The sequence below is a fragment of the Orycteropus afer genome, unplaced genomic scaffold (genome assembly GCF_000298275.1).
Source record: "Orycteropus afer afer isolate SDZICR_OR568_19922 unplaced genomic scaffold, OryAfe1.0 scaffold00332, whole genome shotgun sequence".
NCBI lineage: Eukaryota > Metazoa > Chordata > Mammalia > Tubulidentata > Orycteropodidae > Orycteropus > Orycteropus afer.
In genome coordinates this window covers 2,101,703-2,117,951 of record NW_006921919.1, presented here as the reverse complement: position 1 = coordinate 2,117,951, position 16,249 = coordinate 2,101,703, and the positions used below count along the sequence as shown (strand labels likewise).

Sequence of the window (16,249 nt, the reverse complement as noted above, 5' to 3'; positions counted from 1 at the left end):
TATTCCTCTCTTTGGCCCTTGGCCTCTTATCCTGGCCTCTGCCCTGCTCAGGCAAGTGTTACAAAACTCTTTTAGCTCTGCTGATAGGTGCCCCTAGGTGTACCCCACTCCATCAGCAAGGCTCTTGCCCAAAGACACTCAGCTTTCTCACTCTGTGGGCCAGCAAGCCTGCTGCTCTGTCTTGTACCAGTCTCTCTCTCCTACTGGTCTCTTGGTTCCACCCCTGCCCATTTTCCTGTTGTCTGTCTCTCTGCCAAGGAGGTCCAGGGTATGGATCTTGGGTTCAAGAATGCACTCTACTCCATCTCTGGCTCTTCTCTCTTGATGGCAGTGAGATCCTCTTTCTGCTCCTGGGATGACTCATTTTAAGGCTAGTGAGATGCCAAAATTGACTAATTCTCATGTTAGGGTTCCATACACCTTTTTTGCGCAGTCCCATACCCACAAAGGGGCCATGTCCCTTATTTATATTATTAGCAAACTATCCAATCCCCGTGGTAGACCACAAACACCTGACATTTGCATAGTTCCATCCAGTCATCTGGTGGGTGCCACAAAGACCACAGCTGAAAGAATCATAATAACTAATTTCACTGTACCACAATAGGATTGCTTTTTGTTTTCATCTTGACTCCATACTATTAGATTATTTTCATCCTTAGGCATTTATAACAGAGAGATAATTTATTATTCCTTATAATCTTCATCGATGTTTTCAGAAAAAAAATATGTTTCCAAGTTAGAGGACAAAACAGGGAATTTTGCTCCTTTTGGTTTTTATACAATAGGTAAAACTCATAGAGAACACTTTATACTATTTATTATGTCTCAAAAAGTGGGGGCAGAGGGAAAGTGGAAAAATCAAATTAAAACTTAAAAGGGATTTGAGGATAAAGATAAAGTTTCTTTAGGTTGCATATTGTAAAATATTCTTCTGCATCTAGTGATTTTTAGCTCTTCAGAGTTTTTTTTTTTAACTGTGAAAGATGTTTTCTATTAAAAAGTTGTTTTAATTTTTTTTCTTATAAATCTTACATTTTTTTTGGGGGGGGGGATACATACCTGTGGTACCAATAAATAAATTAAATAAAAATAAAGTTCTCTGGCAGATCAAGGTCAGAGTTCAGTATTACAGAATAGAATTTGGGAAGCCACTGGTCTAAAATTGTGAAAATAAACAAAAATGGCATGGAGACAATGGTAGATTCTCAATGAGAATTTTATATTAAATGAACTGAAAGCTTTAGAAAATGCCTGTTATTTTGTGTGTGAAAAAATGAGAGAGAGAACATTCCTTGAATTAAGTATTTGGAAGTGTCTTAGCTTACTTTAACTTGCTTTTGATGTCTTATTTATCAGATCCAAGTGATTGAGAATGACAGAGCCACCAGAGGGGGACAAGTTTATGCTACCAACATAAGAGGCCAGGTTCCTCCCTTGGTCACTACAGATTATGTGATACAAGACCAAGGTATTTACTTTCAGCTATATTTTTGATTGAAATTTTTAAATATCTGACCTTTTTTTTTTTTTAAAAGCAAATTCAGTGATACCTCAATAGTGCTGTCACTGGTGAAGAACCCCTTACAGGTGATAATGGAGTCTGATTCACCTTCAGTCACTCAGCTGCTGAGAAGTTACTGTCAACTGAATTCTGTTCTCTTCTTATAGAGGTCTACAGAGTTTCTAGTGATACCTAGTGCAGTATTATCAGTTAATTTAAGAAAATTACTCATTTTATTTCATGAGTTTAAAGTACTTCATGCTCTAATCAGTTAAGCAATTGTCATCAAGTTGTTTTTAACTTATACCAACTGAATGTGTGAAGAGTACCGCTGCAGTCCACAGGGGTTTTGTAGCTGTGACCCTTTAGAAACAGGTCGCCAGGGCTTGCTTCTGAGGTGCTTCTGGTGGATGAGTTCAAACTGCCAACCTTTTGGTTAGTAGTTGTGCCTTTAACTGTTAGCACCCAGAGATGTCAGTTCATGTTCTGCTTTGGTTTAATTTACTTACAACACCTTGGAAGCCTAGCAGGATGGCAGTAGAGGATTAAGCACTTAAGAAGTCAACAGATCTGGTTCTAGCCCAGTGACAATTTTCAGCCTACGGGAGGCTTAGTCATCTCTATGAACCTGTTTTGTTTTCTAAAATCTAAAGACCAATACTTACCCTACAGAACCAATGTAGGGATTGGACATGACACCATGTATGTGCTAGATTATAGAATTGCACAATACCACTTTTTTATTTTTAGAAATCATGAAGAAAGTTTTATAAGTAAGGCAATGCATAATTTAGAAGTATCTTTTAAATATTTTAGGGAAATGTTCTCTGAGCAAATTTTAAGTGTGTCCCTTTGAATGTTTCAGGCAATGCTAGTCCTCGATACATCCGTTGTACAACATATTGTTTCCCATGCACATCGGATATGGCTAAGCAAGCTCAGATTCCATTAGCTGCTGTCATCAAACCCTTTGCCACAATTCCTTCAAATGAGGTAAGAATAATAAATACCTGTGGCTCAGTAGTTTACCAATTCCAAAATAATTCTTTCAGCATTATTTTCTGAAGTGTGACTCTGTATTATACTGAGAACACTGGATATATTTACATAATATGAAAACATCTACTTATTTTGTTTATTAGGAAAATAAATATTTGACAAGCCATGTTTTTTGTGACCATGTACACTAAATAAACACTGATGACTGAGTCACTCCTTGGCCTGTTGTAACAATGCATATTTACAGAAAACCTGGAAAGTTACATAGTAACAGATGCTCTAATTCAAGGCCCTCACATCTAGGTGTTGTTGCAGCAAAATAATAGATGTAAGGGTCTTTGTTCTTACATATTGTTAGCTGCTCTCTAGTTAGCCCCCAGCTAAGATGAACCCATGCACAAAAGAATGAAACACTGCTTGGTCCTGCACCATTGCCATGATAGACTGCAGATAAGACTGTTGTGATGCACAGGGTTTTCATTAACTGAATTTTAGAAGTAGATAGCCAGGACTTTATTCCTAGTCCATCTTCGTCTGGAAGTTCCACTGAAACCTGTTTAGCATCATAGCAACACACAAGCCACCAACGTTAGATGAGTGGTGGCTGCACATGAGATTCATTGGTTGGGAACTGAACCTTGTTCTCCTACATAGAAGGTGAAAACTCTACCACTGAACCACCAGTGTCCTCTTGGTTTTACCACATCTGCTTTAGTAATCACTAGGCCAGGATGTTCATAAACTCCTACTTCAAATCAGCATGATTAGAAAGCATGAAGTAAATAAATCTGTATGTATTGACTTGGAAAGATATGTGTAGTTAAATGGATTAAAAAAATATTAAGAAATGGCATATGTTCTTGTTACCTAGTGCCACTCTGACAAGAATATAGCACAAATGGGATGCTTGGACAAACAGGAGCTCATTCTCTTACAGTTTGGGAGGCTAGAAATCTAAATTCAAAGTGCCAGGCTCTAGGGGGTGGGTGAAAGTCCGTCGACCTTGGGCTTCAGCTCTGCCTCTTGCTCCCAGCCCACTGAAGTTAGAAGCATTTCTTCACTCAGGTGGCTACTGGCTGCTGAGGCTAACAAGCCCAAGGTTGACAAATAAAATGGCACAATCCCAATGTTACCAAACACCATGGCAGGCCATTGATTCCAGTCCATTGAAAGTCCCAGGATCAGCAGAGCATGGCAGGCTGCTGAACAATGACATGGCTACATGCAGGGTTCACGCATGCCATAAGCTAGAGACCATTGCCAAAGTTGTTTCTTATATACAGAAAGCAGACCACATACCCAAAGCAGCTACTCAGCTGCTTCAATAGATTCCACCATGAAGTTAATTACCACTCTCACCATGGGTGATAACTGCAGTCAGTTGCCCAGCTGCTCAACCAGGCCCAGCCAAGTTGACACACAAACTTAACCACCACAGTATACATTTAAAATACATGGTATTAGGATGCTGCTAATGGTTATTGTGATCAGGACATTGAGAAATAACCTAACTTGGCCCTATACTGCTGCCACCTCTTCTTTCAGTGCCCTCAAATAATGGATACCCACATACATACAAGTCACTGTTACAAAGCAGGTCAAATAGGCAATCTCAGTCTTGGATCTAATGATTTGTTTGAGGAGAGGCTGTTGATGGTATATCTAGCCCCACCTGAAGAAGAGACAGAGTGTCTGCAAGAGAGAGAAAAGATTTATCCCCTTGTTGGGCTGGCCATGTGAGGTGTAAATACCAGGAGAAAAGCGTTATGGAGAAGGAGAGGAGTAAGCAGTGATTAATGGGGCCCATGTCATCTTACCTCAGGCAAGAAAGAGAGAGGGATGGTGTGCATGTGCACAGTGGTTTTTATCTCTTTTGAGGTATCCACTCATTCTCCTTGTTGAAGTGGAATGCTGCCATCTCTTCTTTGTGGGAGTTCAGTGAACTGGGTTAGATGAGAACAAAGGAAAGACATTGAGCTGTTCCTCAAAGCTGACCTTACATGCAGGTGTTGTTGTTATATGCCATCGAGTCAGACCTGACTCATAGCGACCCCTCCTTGGATTTCTGAGGCGGTATCACTACAGAAGTAGATTGCCCAACCTTCCTTCCAAGTAGTGGCTGGTAGGTTTGAACCGCCAGCCTTCTGGTTAGCAGTCAAATGCCTTAGGCACTATGCTACCAGAGCTCCTTACATGCAGTATGGTCTCATATTTGTAAATCAAGAAGTGCATTCAATATTTACTTTATTCTAAGCCATGTTCCTTATATGATGTTGTTGTTGTTGTTGTTATGTGCCGTCGAGTCGGCCCCGACTCATAGCGACCCCTCCTTGGGTTTCCGAGGCAGTATCACTACGGAAGTAGGATTGCCCAACCTTCCTTCCGAGGAGTAGCTGGTGGGTTTGAACCGCCAGCCGTCTGGTTAGCAGGCAAGTGTCTTAGCCACTATGCTACCAGAGCTCCTTCCTTATATGATAGCCCTAGTAATTTAGCCTAACATATTTCCACATATAACACATCCATGTCAATAACGCTCAAATGCATGCATGGCGTGCATGGAAAACTAATGCGGGAGGGGATTGCATGATTTGCAAAACAACATATGGTATGTGTATTAATTGCAGGAGCTCTGGTAGCGTAGTGCCTAAGGCACTTGACTGCTCACCAGAAGGCTGGCGGTTCAAACCCACCAGCCACTCCTCGGAAGGAAGGTTGGGCAATCTACTTCCGTAGTGATACTGCCTCAGAAACCCAAGGAGGTGTCGCTGTGAGTTAGGGGCGACTCGACGGCACATAACAACAACAATATGGTAATGCTCATAAACACTTCTTTTTTTAAAAAAAAAATTATTGTGATTTGGGTGAAAGTTTACAGAGCAACTTCATCTTCAATTCAACAGTGCATACACTTTGTTTCTCTAATGATGTTGACTGTAATCTCCCACAAGGCAATAGCTCTCCTCCCACTTCCTCCCCATAGCCACCTCTTCCCTGTCTCCTTCCCTCCCCCTCCCCATAGCTACCTCTTCCCTGTCTCCTTCCCTCCCATTCACTCCTGCCTCCAGAGCTGTCTCCTTGTGCATACACAGCCCTTCTATTTTCCCATGATTGATCTTTCCAAAGAGTGTATCTACCTAATGTAAATGTTTAGCTCATATGCCTGTCTTGTTTGGCTGGAAGCCACAGGAGTAGGTTCAGTTCTAGATCTGAAGGGCAGTGAGGGGCCATAGTCTCGGTTCCACCAGGCTCTGTCAGACCAGCAAACCTGGTTCCTTTTATTTATGATTTTGAGTTTTGTTCCACATTGTTCTCAAACTCTATCTAGTATTACCTACATAGATCCCCTTCCAAGTGGTTGACAGTGGTAGCCATACACCATCTAGTTCTTCTGGTCTCATAGTTGTATGAGCTGAGGACTGCATGGTGTACCAGTCCGTTGGACTAATTGTTTCCATGCATCTTTGGTTTTCTTATTCTTCTTTGTTCTGGACAAGGGGAGACCCATTGTTGCATCTAGATGGCTGCTTGAAAGCTTTTAAGATCCCAGCTACTTGCCAAAGTAAGATGTGGAACAATGTTTTTGTGTAATATGTCATGACAGTTGAGCTTGATGTCTCCTGCAACCATGGTCCCAAGTCCACAGGTTCAACTACTTGCTCCATCTGGGTAGGGAGCTGTGCCCAAGAAGTGACTACAGCCTTGTCCCTTGTCAGCTCTACTACATACCCAGAAATTCTTACATACCATACAGATACACTTGTAACAGAAATATTGTCTGCCAACCCTATACATGGTCATGGTCACACTTCCCCCTGCATAGACATACCTAATCATTAAGCCTGTCCATCCATCTATCCACCCATAGATCAATGTTTGCCATCACTGACAATGCAGTACTGTATGTGCAGAAGGGTTCATCTTTGTTGTCTGTACCTCCCATGCACCTCTCTATGTCTTCATCTTCCTCAGTGCCACTGTGTTGATCACTCCCATTTGGTACAGTGCCCTTCTCTTCGCCCAAATCAATAGTTGTCTCTACCTATCTAACAGTATTCCCTCCCCACCCCTCCAACCCTTGGTAACCAACAAAGAAAATTTTCTTCCATATATAAACCTTCCCTTGATTTTTTATAGTAACAGACTAATATAGTATTTCTCCTTCTGTAATTGACTTATTTCACTAATCATAATGTCCTCCAAGTTCATCCATGTTATGTGATATTTTTCAGATTCCACGTTACTCTTTAGGGTTGCATAGTATTCTATTAGGTGTATGTACCATACTTTGGTTATCCATTCTTCTCTTGATGGGCACACCTAGGTTGTTTCCATCTTTTTGCTATTGTAAATATTGCTGCAGTGAACATGGGTGTGCATATATCTATTCTTGTCCTGGCTCTCACTTCTTTAGGATGTATACCTAGAAATGGAATGGCTGCGTCAAGTGGTATTTCTAATTCCAACTTTTTAAGGAATTGCCATACTGCTTTCCACAGTAGTTGTATCATTTGACAGTGCCACCAACAATGGGTGAGAGTCCCAATCTTTCCACATCCTCACCAGCATTTTTTATTCTCTGCCTTGTTGAACTTTGGTACTAGTGCTGGGGCAAGATGGTATCTCACTGTTAGTTTGATTTGCATCTCTCTAATGGCTGATGATAATGAATATTTCTTCATATGTTTGTTCACCACCTGAATATCCTCTGGTGAACTGTCTATTCATGTCTTCTGTCCATCATAAACACTTCTTTAAAATCATTATGTATAATAAACCAAAACCCACTGTCATTAAGTTGATTCCAACTCATAGTGACCCCCATTGGGTTTCCAAGGTGATAAATCTTTACAGAAGTAGATTGCCTCATCTTCCTTCTGCGGCACAGCTGGTAGGTTTATAATAAGGTAGACCAATATGTATTGACAGAACAATCCATGCTATGTAAGATATGTGTGTTTGTGATTTAAAGAATAACTTATCTAGATGTGTGTTTGTTTTGGTTACCTCTGTGCTACTCTAACAGAAAAAAAAAAAAAACAAACACAAATGGGATGGCTCGAACACATAGGAGTTTATTCTATTAAAGATTGAGAACCTAGAAGTCTGAGTTCAAAATGGCAGGCTCTAGGGGTGACCTTGGGCTTCAGCTCTGCTTCTTGCCCCCACCCCGCTAAAGCTGGAGGCTTTTCTTCACTGAGGCAGCTGTTGGCTGCTAAGGCTGACAAGCCCAGGATTGACAAAGAAAATGGCACAGTCCTGATAGTAACAAACCACACAGCAGGCCATAGATTTAAGTCTTGAAAAAGTCCCAAAATTGGCAGGGGAACATGGCAGGCTGCTGAACAGTGACTTGGCTACATGTGTGCCACACACTGGAGACCTTCCTCAGAGTTGCTTCTTATGTATACTAGAAGCAGCCCACATCCCTAAAGCAGCTACCCAGCTGCTCCAGTAGATTCCACCATGGAGTTAATTACCAATCTCACCATGGGAAATAACTGCATCCAGCTGCCCAGCCATTCAACCAGGCCCAGCCAAGTTGACATACAACTTTAACTACCACAATTCCACCCCTTGTCACCTTGTCACCTGTACAGATCTTCATTGCATGGCATCTGTACAGATCTCCTTCACAGGATGACTCCAGTCCCCTAGTTCCTCTGAGTTGGAGACCTCACCCCCTTGGCCTGGCGGGACCCATTCCTCTACCTCTTGGGCATGACAGCCCTGCCCACCCCCCCACTTTTGGGCAGCGGCTGTGGCTCCATCCCACTGGCCCACATGAACAAGCAGTCCCATGCATCAGAACCAAGTTGCTGAAGGTCTGACTCTTGGAAACCTAGGAGGCTGTGGTGGTTCCACCCCCAGAGGCCATGGTCCTATCCTTGAGGCTGAGGCAGCTCTGCTTCTAGTTTCCTTGGTCTCTGCTTCTACCAGTTAATGCCCAAGGGCAAGCCACTCTACCAGGAGTCTTCCTGCCAAAAGGACACGTAGCTTTCTTGCTCTGTGGACTGGCCAACTTGCTACTCCATCTCATGCTGGTCTCTTCTATCAATTAATGCCCAAAGGCAACCCACTCTGCCAGGATGACCCAAGGACATCCAGCTTTCTCCTCTGTGGGCTGGTAAGGCTTTTGCTGTCTCATGCCAGTCTCTGGGCTCTGCTACTGCCGTCTGTCATGCCACATGCCTAGGTCTTTCTTCCAGGGTCTCTTTCCTGGGGTCTTGAGTCAAGGATGCACTCCATTCCTGTTTCCACATTTTAGTTAGCAGTCAGAGCAGCACCCTACCCTCTTGGTACCATATTCTGTTTTCATTACCTCTGTGCTGCTCTAACAGAAAAAAAAAAAAAAGAAAAAAGGATGGCTTGAACAGGAGTTTATTCTCTTATAGTTTGGGAGACTAGAAGTCTGAGTTCAAAGTGCTAGGCTCTACAGGCTGGGTAAAAGCTGCTGAAGCTGGAGGCTTTTCTTCACACAGGCAGCTGCTGGATGCTGAGGCTGACAAGCCCTAGGTTGACAAATAAAATGGCATAATCCTGATAGTACCAAACCATACAACAGGCCATTGATTCAAATCCTGAAAGAGTTCCAAAATCAGCAGAGCAACATGGCAGGGTGCTGAACAACAACTCAGCTACATGCAGGGTTCAAGTGTGCCATACACTAGAGACCTTCCTCAGAGTTGCTTCTTATGTATACTAGAAGCAGCCCACATCCCTAAAGCAGCTACCCAGCTGCTCCAGTAGATTCCACCATGGAGTTAATTACCAATCTCATCATGGGGAATAACTGCATCCAGCTGCCCAGCCACTCAACCAGACTAAGCCAAGTTGACATACAACTTTAACTACCACAATGTTTTAGCTATATAAATATATATATATATATATATATATGAAAATTTTCACACATACAGAAAAGTTGAAAAAATTTTAGTGAACATCTCTATACCTGGAACCTAGATTCTACCATTTACCTTTAACTATACTGGTTTTTACTAAGTATCACTCTACCTATCCACCTGTCTTATTTTTTTGATGCCTTTCAAAGTGAATTGCAGACAACAGTACATTTTCCCTTAAATATTCTAGCATGCATTTACTAGAATTCAGTGTTTGCTTAAAGATTTTTTTTTCCTTTTGAGGTCAAATCCATACATAATAAAATACACCTATCTTGAATAAACATTCAGTGAGTTTTGACAAATGCATATGCCTATGTAACCCAAACCTCTATCAAGATAGAGAATGTTGCCCTTACCCCAGCAAGTTATTTCGTGCCGCACCCCCGGCAACCACTGTTCTGATTTTTCTCATTATGGGTCTCCATGTTCATAGAATCGTGCAGTATGCACTCTTTTGTGTAGCAAAATATTTATACAAGTTCTCTCAGTTTATTTTTGAGGGCCATCTGAGTCGTAGCTTATATCGGTAGTTTGTTCTTTTTTTTTTATTGCTGAGTAGTATTTCTTTGTATGGATATAACAGTTTGTTTATCTAGTTTTTAATTTATGGACATCTGGGCTGTTCCTAGTTTTGGGCTATTATGAATAAAGCTCTATGAACATTCTTGTATAAGTCTTTATGTAGTCATATGCTTTCATTTCTTCAATCAGACCCATTCCTCTCCCTTTTACCCTCTGTAATGGCAAATATTGTAATGAATTTGATATGCATTCTTCCTGTACATGTTTTTATATGTTGACTTCATATGCATGTATCCATAATGATATAGTATTTTGTACTTTTTAAAGAATCAATTAGTTTTAAATAAGTAAAACATGAACATCCAAAAGATTAAAAAGAATGTACAATGGAAACTAATTCCCTCTTCCTTTGCATACAACCTTCATCTGTTCTTTGTGATTCCTTCTGGAAATGAAATACATATATTGCCACCATATAAGTATCTGTCCTTTAAAAAAACATAAATGGTAACATATCATACATACACTTCTGCACTTTCTTTTTTTCACTTAATATGCCTGGCTCTCCTTTGTCATGTTGAGACATAGTAAGCTGCCTCCTTCTTTGTAACAGCTGTGTAGTATGATATAGCAAGGTCATTGGTGCTTCAGTGGTAAAATTCTCACCTTCCATGGAGGAAGCCCAGGTTCGATTCCTGACCAATGCACATCATAAGCAGCCACCACTCTTCTGTTAGTGGAGGCTTGTGTGTTGCTAAACGGGTTTCAGTGGTGCTTCCAGACTAAGGCAGACTAGGAAGAAAGGGCTGAAAATCAGCCAGTGAAAACCCTGCAGATCACAACAACCTGATTTGCAGTGGATCATGAGGATGGCTCAGGACCTGTCAGTATTTTGTTCCATTGTGCAACTTGCCATGATTCGGGGGCCGTTGCCACAGCAGCTAACAGCAACAGCACTATAATTTAATAAGACAAGCATATTGTAACTAAATATATCAATTTTAAAGTGCATATTGATCTCAGAAAGGTGAGACATTTAAAATATCAATCCTGAAATGGAGGAAATATATTAACATAAATATGCCTAGAAAAAGCTTGTTCCAAATCTTTGCTTCAGCTTTTCTCAGGGAAGTAGGATTTTTTGTAGATTTGCACTTTCCACTTCAGATAGTTCTGTGCTATCTGGCTCTTGTTACAGTGATCTGTTATTTTCATAATCAGTAGAAAAAATATTCCTACTTCTAAAGAAACCCATGGCATGTATAAAATAACTCTATACTCTAGGCAGTAACTCTACTGTGCGTTAGTATGGGATATATGGGATTTATACCAGTGAGAAGTGTCAGTTTAGGGTGCACCTTATTTGTGGCAATTAGTTTGCACAGTTTTCAGCTGTACACTTGTGAAATCTTCTCCTTGCCCCCTTTCCATGGGACAGCTGAGCTGGGTCAAGTGTGCATGGAACAGAGCAAAACTCAACAGTTGTTCGCACCCAGAGCCTATAACTTTCTTGTTTTCACCATTTGGCATTAACCATAAAATTATTCCATAACATGTGTCTGAAAATAAAACTTGGTATTTAGTTTTTTGGTTGAAAAACACTTTCAAATATTAGTTCAAGCCTCCCCTTCCTGTCACTTCCACCAAATACATACACAGACTGCTTTCTATTTTTTTAAAGTTGTGTTTTAATCAAATGCTATCTCCCTACCATCATGAGGTTTTCCTTTAGTGAAAACTTGTGCTGCATTTTTATCTCTGAATTTTCCAAGGTAATAAGCAGATGAGGTTAGAATGGTGGCTTATTTTTGGAAGCTAAATTACAGACAAGCTCCACTTGAGAACTCTGCATACTTAGCAGGTAAATATATTTTGACGTTACTTTTCATCTCTATTCAGATTCTCTCTAGAGAAGGTCCTTTTTTCCCACCTTAAACTTTCAATGAATAGGATTACTCTGAATATACCGGGGATTTGAACCAGTCTGAACTGATTCAATCATGACAGATGCAGCAAAATTGAATTTTTAAAATTTGGGTGAAGTGGAATGATAACTGGGAAGGGGGAAATTACATATTGAAGCTCTAGAATGGGAGATTTGGAAGAGGTGTAGTAAGCCCTTTCCGGAGCCTAATATGGGAGATTGGATTATTGCCAGGACTGTGGAGAGCAACGTGCATTCAAGGTGGCACAGTTGGCTGCCATCCTTGAGCAGAGAATGGTCATTTCCAACTCTGCTGGTTAAGAGATTTGGTTGCTATGCAGTTTGCACACTACCCTTATATTCTAAGAGGGAGATTAAATTTCTAGCAGGGTGTAAACCATAATTTTTCCCATTCTGGTTATTGGTCCGGTATACCCACATTTTACAAATTCGGGTCTGTTCTCATTTCACTTCGTTGGCCTTAACTGAACAAAGGACGAACTGGTAGGAAGCCCTGGAATATACTATGGTTAGGAAGGAGTCCCTTATATGGCAGTGTCTTCTGGTTTGAATGAAGACATTGTTTATTGAAAGAAATACTTTTACTTTTGTTTGTCTGAATAGATGGAGATGAAAATAAGGATTGTAATAGGGTTGCTGTAACACCAGGAGGAAATCCCTAAAGGGTGTACTTGGAGAAAAAAAAAAAAAAAGTTTCTTCTTTGGAGAAATTAACTGGACCTAAATTTGGGAAGCTACTAATTTTACGGAAGCATTATTGCTACGCTATCCCAAGTAGCTGGATGAAAGTCTGTATGTTATGTACGTTTGAGTGTCTTTAATGGTTTGCATGATGCCCTCCTGGTGTATTTATTCCTACCTCACATGCTTTTGTGAGTTCCTGTTGTTGTTTTCTTGATTCTAATATTGAAATCCCTAGGTGGTGCAAATGGTTAGTAAGCTTGGCTGCTAACCGAAAAGTTGAATATTTGAGTCCCTCTAGAAGTACCTCAGGAGCTCTAGTAGCATAGTGCCTAAGGCACTTGACTGCTAACCAGAAGGCTGGTGGTTCAAACCCTCAGAAGGAAGGTTGGGCAATCCTATTTCCGTAGTGATACTGCCTTGGAAACCCAGGGAGAGGTCACTGTGAGTTGGGGCTGACTCGATGGCACATAACAACAACAAGAAGCACTTCAGAAGAAAGGCCTGGTGATCCAAAAAGTCAGCCATTGGAAACATTATGGAGGAAGTTTTACTCTCACATGCATGGGGACAGCATGAATCAGAATTGACTCAGCAGCAACTGATTGTTTGGTTTTAATGTTAGATCAATGAAGGCTTGGCCTTAGGATTGTCTCTTTCTCTTTTCTCTCTACATTTTCCATTCTCCCCAAAGACTGAATATCATATATATATTCTGCTGTTGCTACCTTTGAGGATAATAATAGTAAAAACTTGTAGAACATTTACTGACCATAATTACCAGTTTTTTCTATATGTTCATTTATTTAATCACCACATCAACCTATTTATTATCCCCATTTTAGATATAAGGAAGCTGAGGGATAGTGTTAGGCAACTTGCTAAGGTCAACAGCTAGTAAATGACAGAGCTGGGATTCAAACCGACACAGTATGGCACCTGAGCCCTTACTCATAATCACCATGCTGATACTCCACCTCTCATTCATGCCTTTGTGCATCTCCAGTGCTATATTCGCATATCTAGATGCCTTTCTGACATCTCTCCTTGGGTGCATTATTGAAACCTCAAACTTCACATGTACAAAACAAAATTCCTGGTCTTTACATGCTAATTCTGTTCATTGATCCACATCTCAATAAACGGCACAATCATTTATTGAATTGCTCAAGCCAGAACCCAAAAACTAATAATAGGAAATGAGGGGGACATACTGATTTTCAGTATTTATTATGTATAATCAGGGAAATTTCCATAAGAGGTTTTAAGGTATTTTTCCTAAAGGCAAATATATAGCACAAATATTTTTATTCCCCAGGTGAAGACCATTTTAAATCATTTTCCTTTTCAGTAAATGGCTTGCTTATTTCTAGGTGTATCGCTTATCTGATTAATACTACCATCGTTACTGAAATTTTAAAAAAAAAATCTTCTTTAAGGATATCCTGATTTGGCATCCACCAAAAGGATTTGTTTAGTACAGTTACAAAAAAAAAAAAAAAAAAGTGGTTCTATTGTTTGACAGAATCTTTTTAAGCATGTCATTGTGTTAGCAACAGCTTATAAAAATAAACGTAACCTGAGCAGTTATGATCAGAGAATGTTCCTTATGAGCATTTGCTTTGGAGATGGATGCCTTTTCCAAGGCTATATCTATGACATCATTGTTTAACATTTCATATTATTCCTTAGTATAAGTTTTACTTTTTTGTATGGGTCTTAAGTGAAACCTGTTGCTATATTGAATATGATTAACTCTGAGATATTTATTCAGGAAAAATAATGATTGCACTTTAAGCTCTTTTGTTTAGTAACTTGTGTTTTTATTTTTGAGGTTGTATTTTAAGAACTATGGCAGCAATGATGTAGATTTCTAGCACAAAGAGACTGAGGATTATACCTAACTTGATATTGCATTTTCTTTTTCTCAAATGGGAAATTCTTACATTTTGGACAAGTGCATATATCTAATTATAGATACAATTAAGTAATTTCACCTATAAACCAGATGGTAGATCCTTTTACTCCATTGTGACTGCATTTGGAAATATCTGTGTATCTGATTTAGATTGTAAGTGGATATAATAAGCAAAGTAATCTCCTTGCTTACTGAATTCATTTAGTGAAGATAAATTTTTATCCAAAACTCTATATTTCACTTGATCTATAATCTCCTCCTTTCTCTGTACTAGAAACTGAGCTGAACCTTAGGGATATGAAGAAATACAAGACCAGTTACTGTTGACTAGGACTTACTGAAAATTTTGATGTATAAGCTAATTTTAGTACAGTGTTAAAAGGGCTCTGATTGGGGTGATCATGTTCTGTGGAGTTTAGGTTCAGAGAAATTTTCACCTGACTTAAGACTCAATGAATATAGAAATTTGTCCTATTATTAAATACTGTTTAAATTCTTTTTTTTCCTAATGATTGTTCATATTCAAATAGATTCAATATATTGTTTGTATTCTGATCAATTTAGTAGATGTGCTGAAGATACCATTGGAAAGAAAAAGGCATGGATGGCAAAGAACTAACAAATAGGGTTAACAGAAAAGGAAAATGAATGCAGAGAATTAACCCAACACCAATACATTACGTAGGGCTGGATCTCACATTCATTACCTGGCAAACTGATTACTGGTCACACACTTGACTTTTCAGCCAGTCTTGCTAGCATGAGTTGACATATTTTGGCAAAGTTTATACTGCAATTTAATGCATCAAAGAAAAAAATTCTGCATCACTGATGTATTTTATGTCACTGTGTGTCAGTCTTTTTTTAGAACGATAGCAGGCCTTGTAAGGTCGGTGTTATCCCAGTTTTATAGACGAAGAAGCTTTACAGATTCTGTGGCTTATTAAAGTTACACAGCTAGTAAGTGATTTGGCTGGAACTCAAGATTCCAAATTCCAAGTTGTTTACACTCCATGTGGCTGTATATATACTTTCTGAGGTTTTATTTGGTTGAATACATAGAATAATACTCCCTTTTCTTAATGATTGTAGTTTTAGCAATAGGCCCCTTGCTTCTATACGCTCATGAATTATCTTGAAATGTCCATTTTAGACTTCTTTCCTTTAAGTCTTTTGACTTCAAGATACTGCTTAGTATTCCTTGAAGATGAAGGCCATCCAGAATCCAGCAGAGGCCTGGGCATACACTAGAGGTCTTAGATGAATAAATGGACCTCCTTAGTGTTGGATATGAGCCTGGTGGTGCAGTGGTTAAAAAGCTCAGTTGCTAATCAAAAAGTCAGCAGTTCAAACCCCCCACCCTTTCCATAGGAGAAAGATGTGGCAATCTGCTGCCATAAAGATGTACAGCCTTGGAAACCACATGGGGTAGTTTTACTCTGCCCTGTAGGGTCACTATGAGCTGTAATCGACTCAACTGTCCTGGGTTTTATTTACTTTAGGGGGTTGGACGGACATTTAAAGGACTAATATAAAACAAACTACAGAATGATGGTTGATTATTAGGTATCTGAAGGCTTTACATTACTATTTTTGGTACAATGGGTCATACTTGTTCCTTGGCAGCCATTGGGTCTGTTGTTGAACATGTTGCTAAATGAAGTAAAAGTTAAGGTTTTTTTTTTGTTTTTGTTTTATTATTATTAGGATTTGGGTGAAGATTTACAGAGTAAATTCACTTTTCATACAGCAGTTCACATATACTTTGTCTCATG

General features: G+C 39.7%; 1 protein-coding gene across 1 annotated transcript in view; it reads left to right on the top strand.

Annotated features, from left to right (window-relative positions):
- The window catches only part of SEC24D (SEC24 homolog D, COPII coat complex component), a 132,695-nt gene that overhangs the window by 31,430 nt on the left and 85,016 nt on the right, over positions 1–16,249 (top strand). Inside the window, exons 6-7 of the mRNA XM_007952368.2 lie at positions 1,360–1,471; positions 2,370–2,497. Of these exons, the coding sequence (XP_007950559.1) occupies positions 1,360–1,471; positions 2,370–2,497 (240 nt within the window). The remainder of the gene's footprint in view (positions 1–1,359; positions 1,472–2,369; positions 2,498–16,249) is intronic.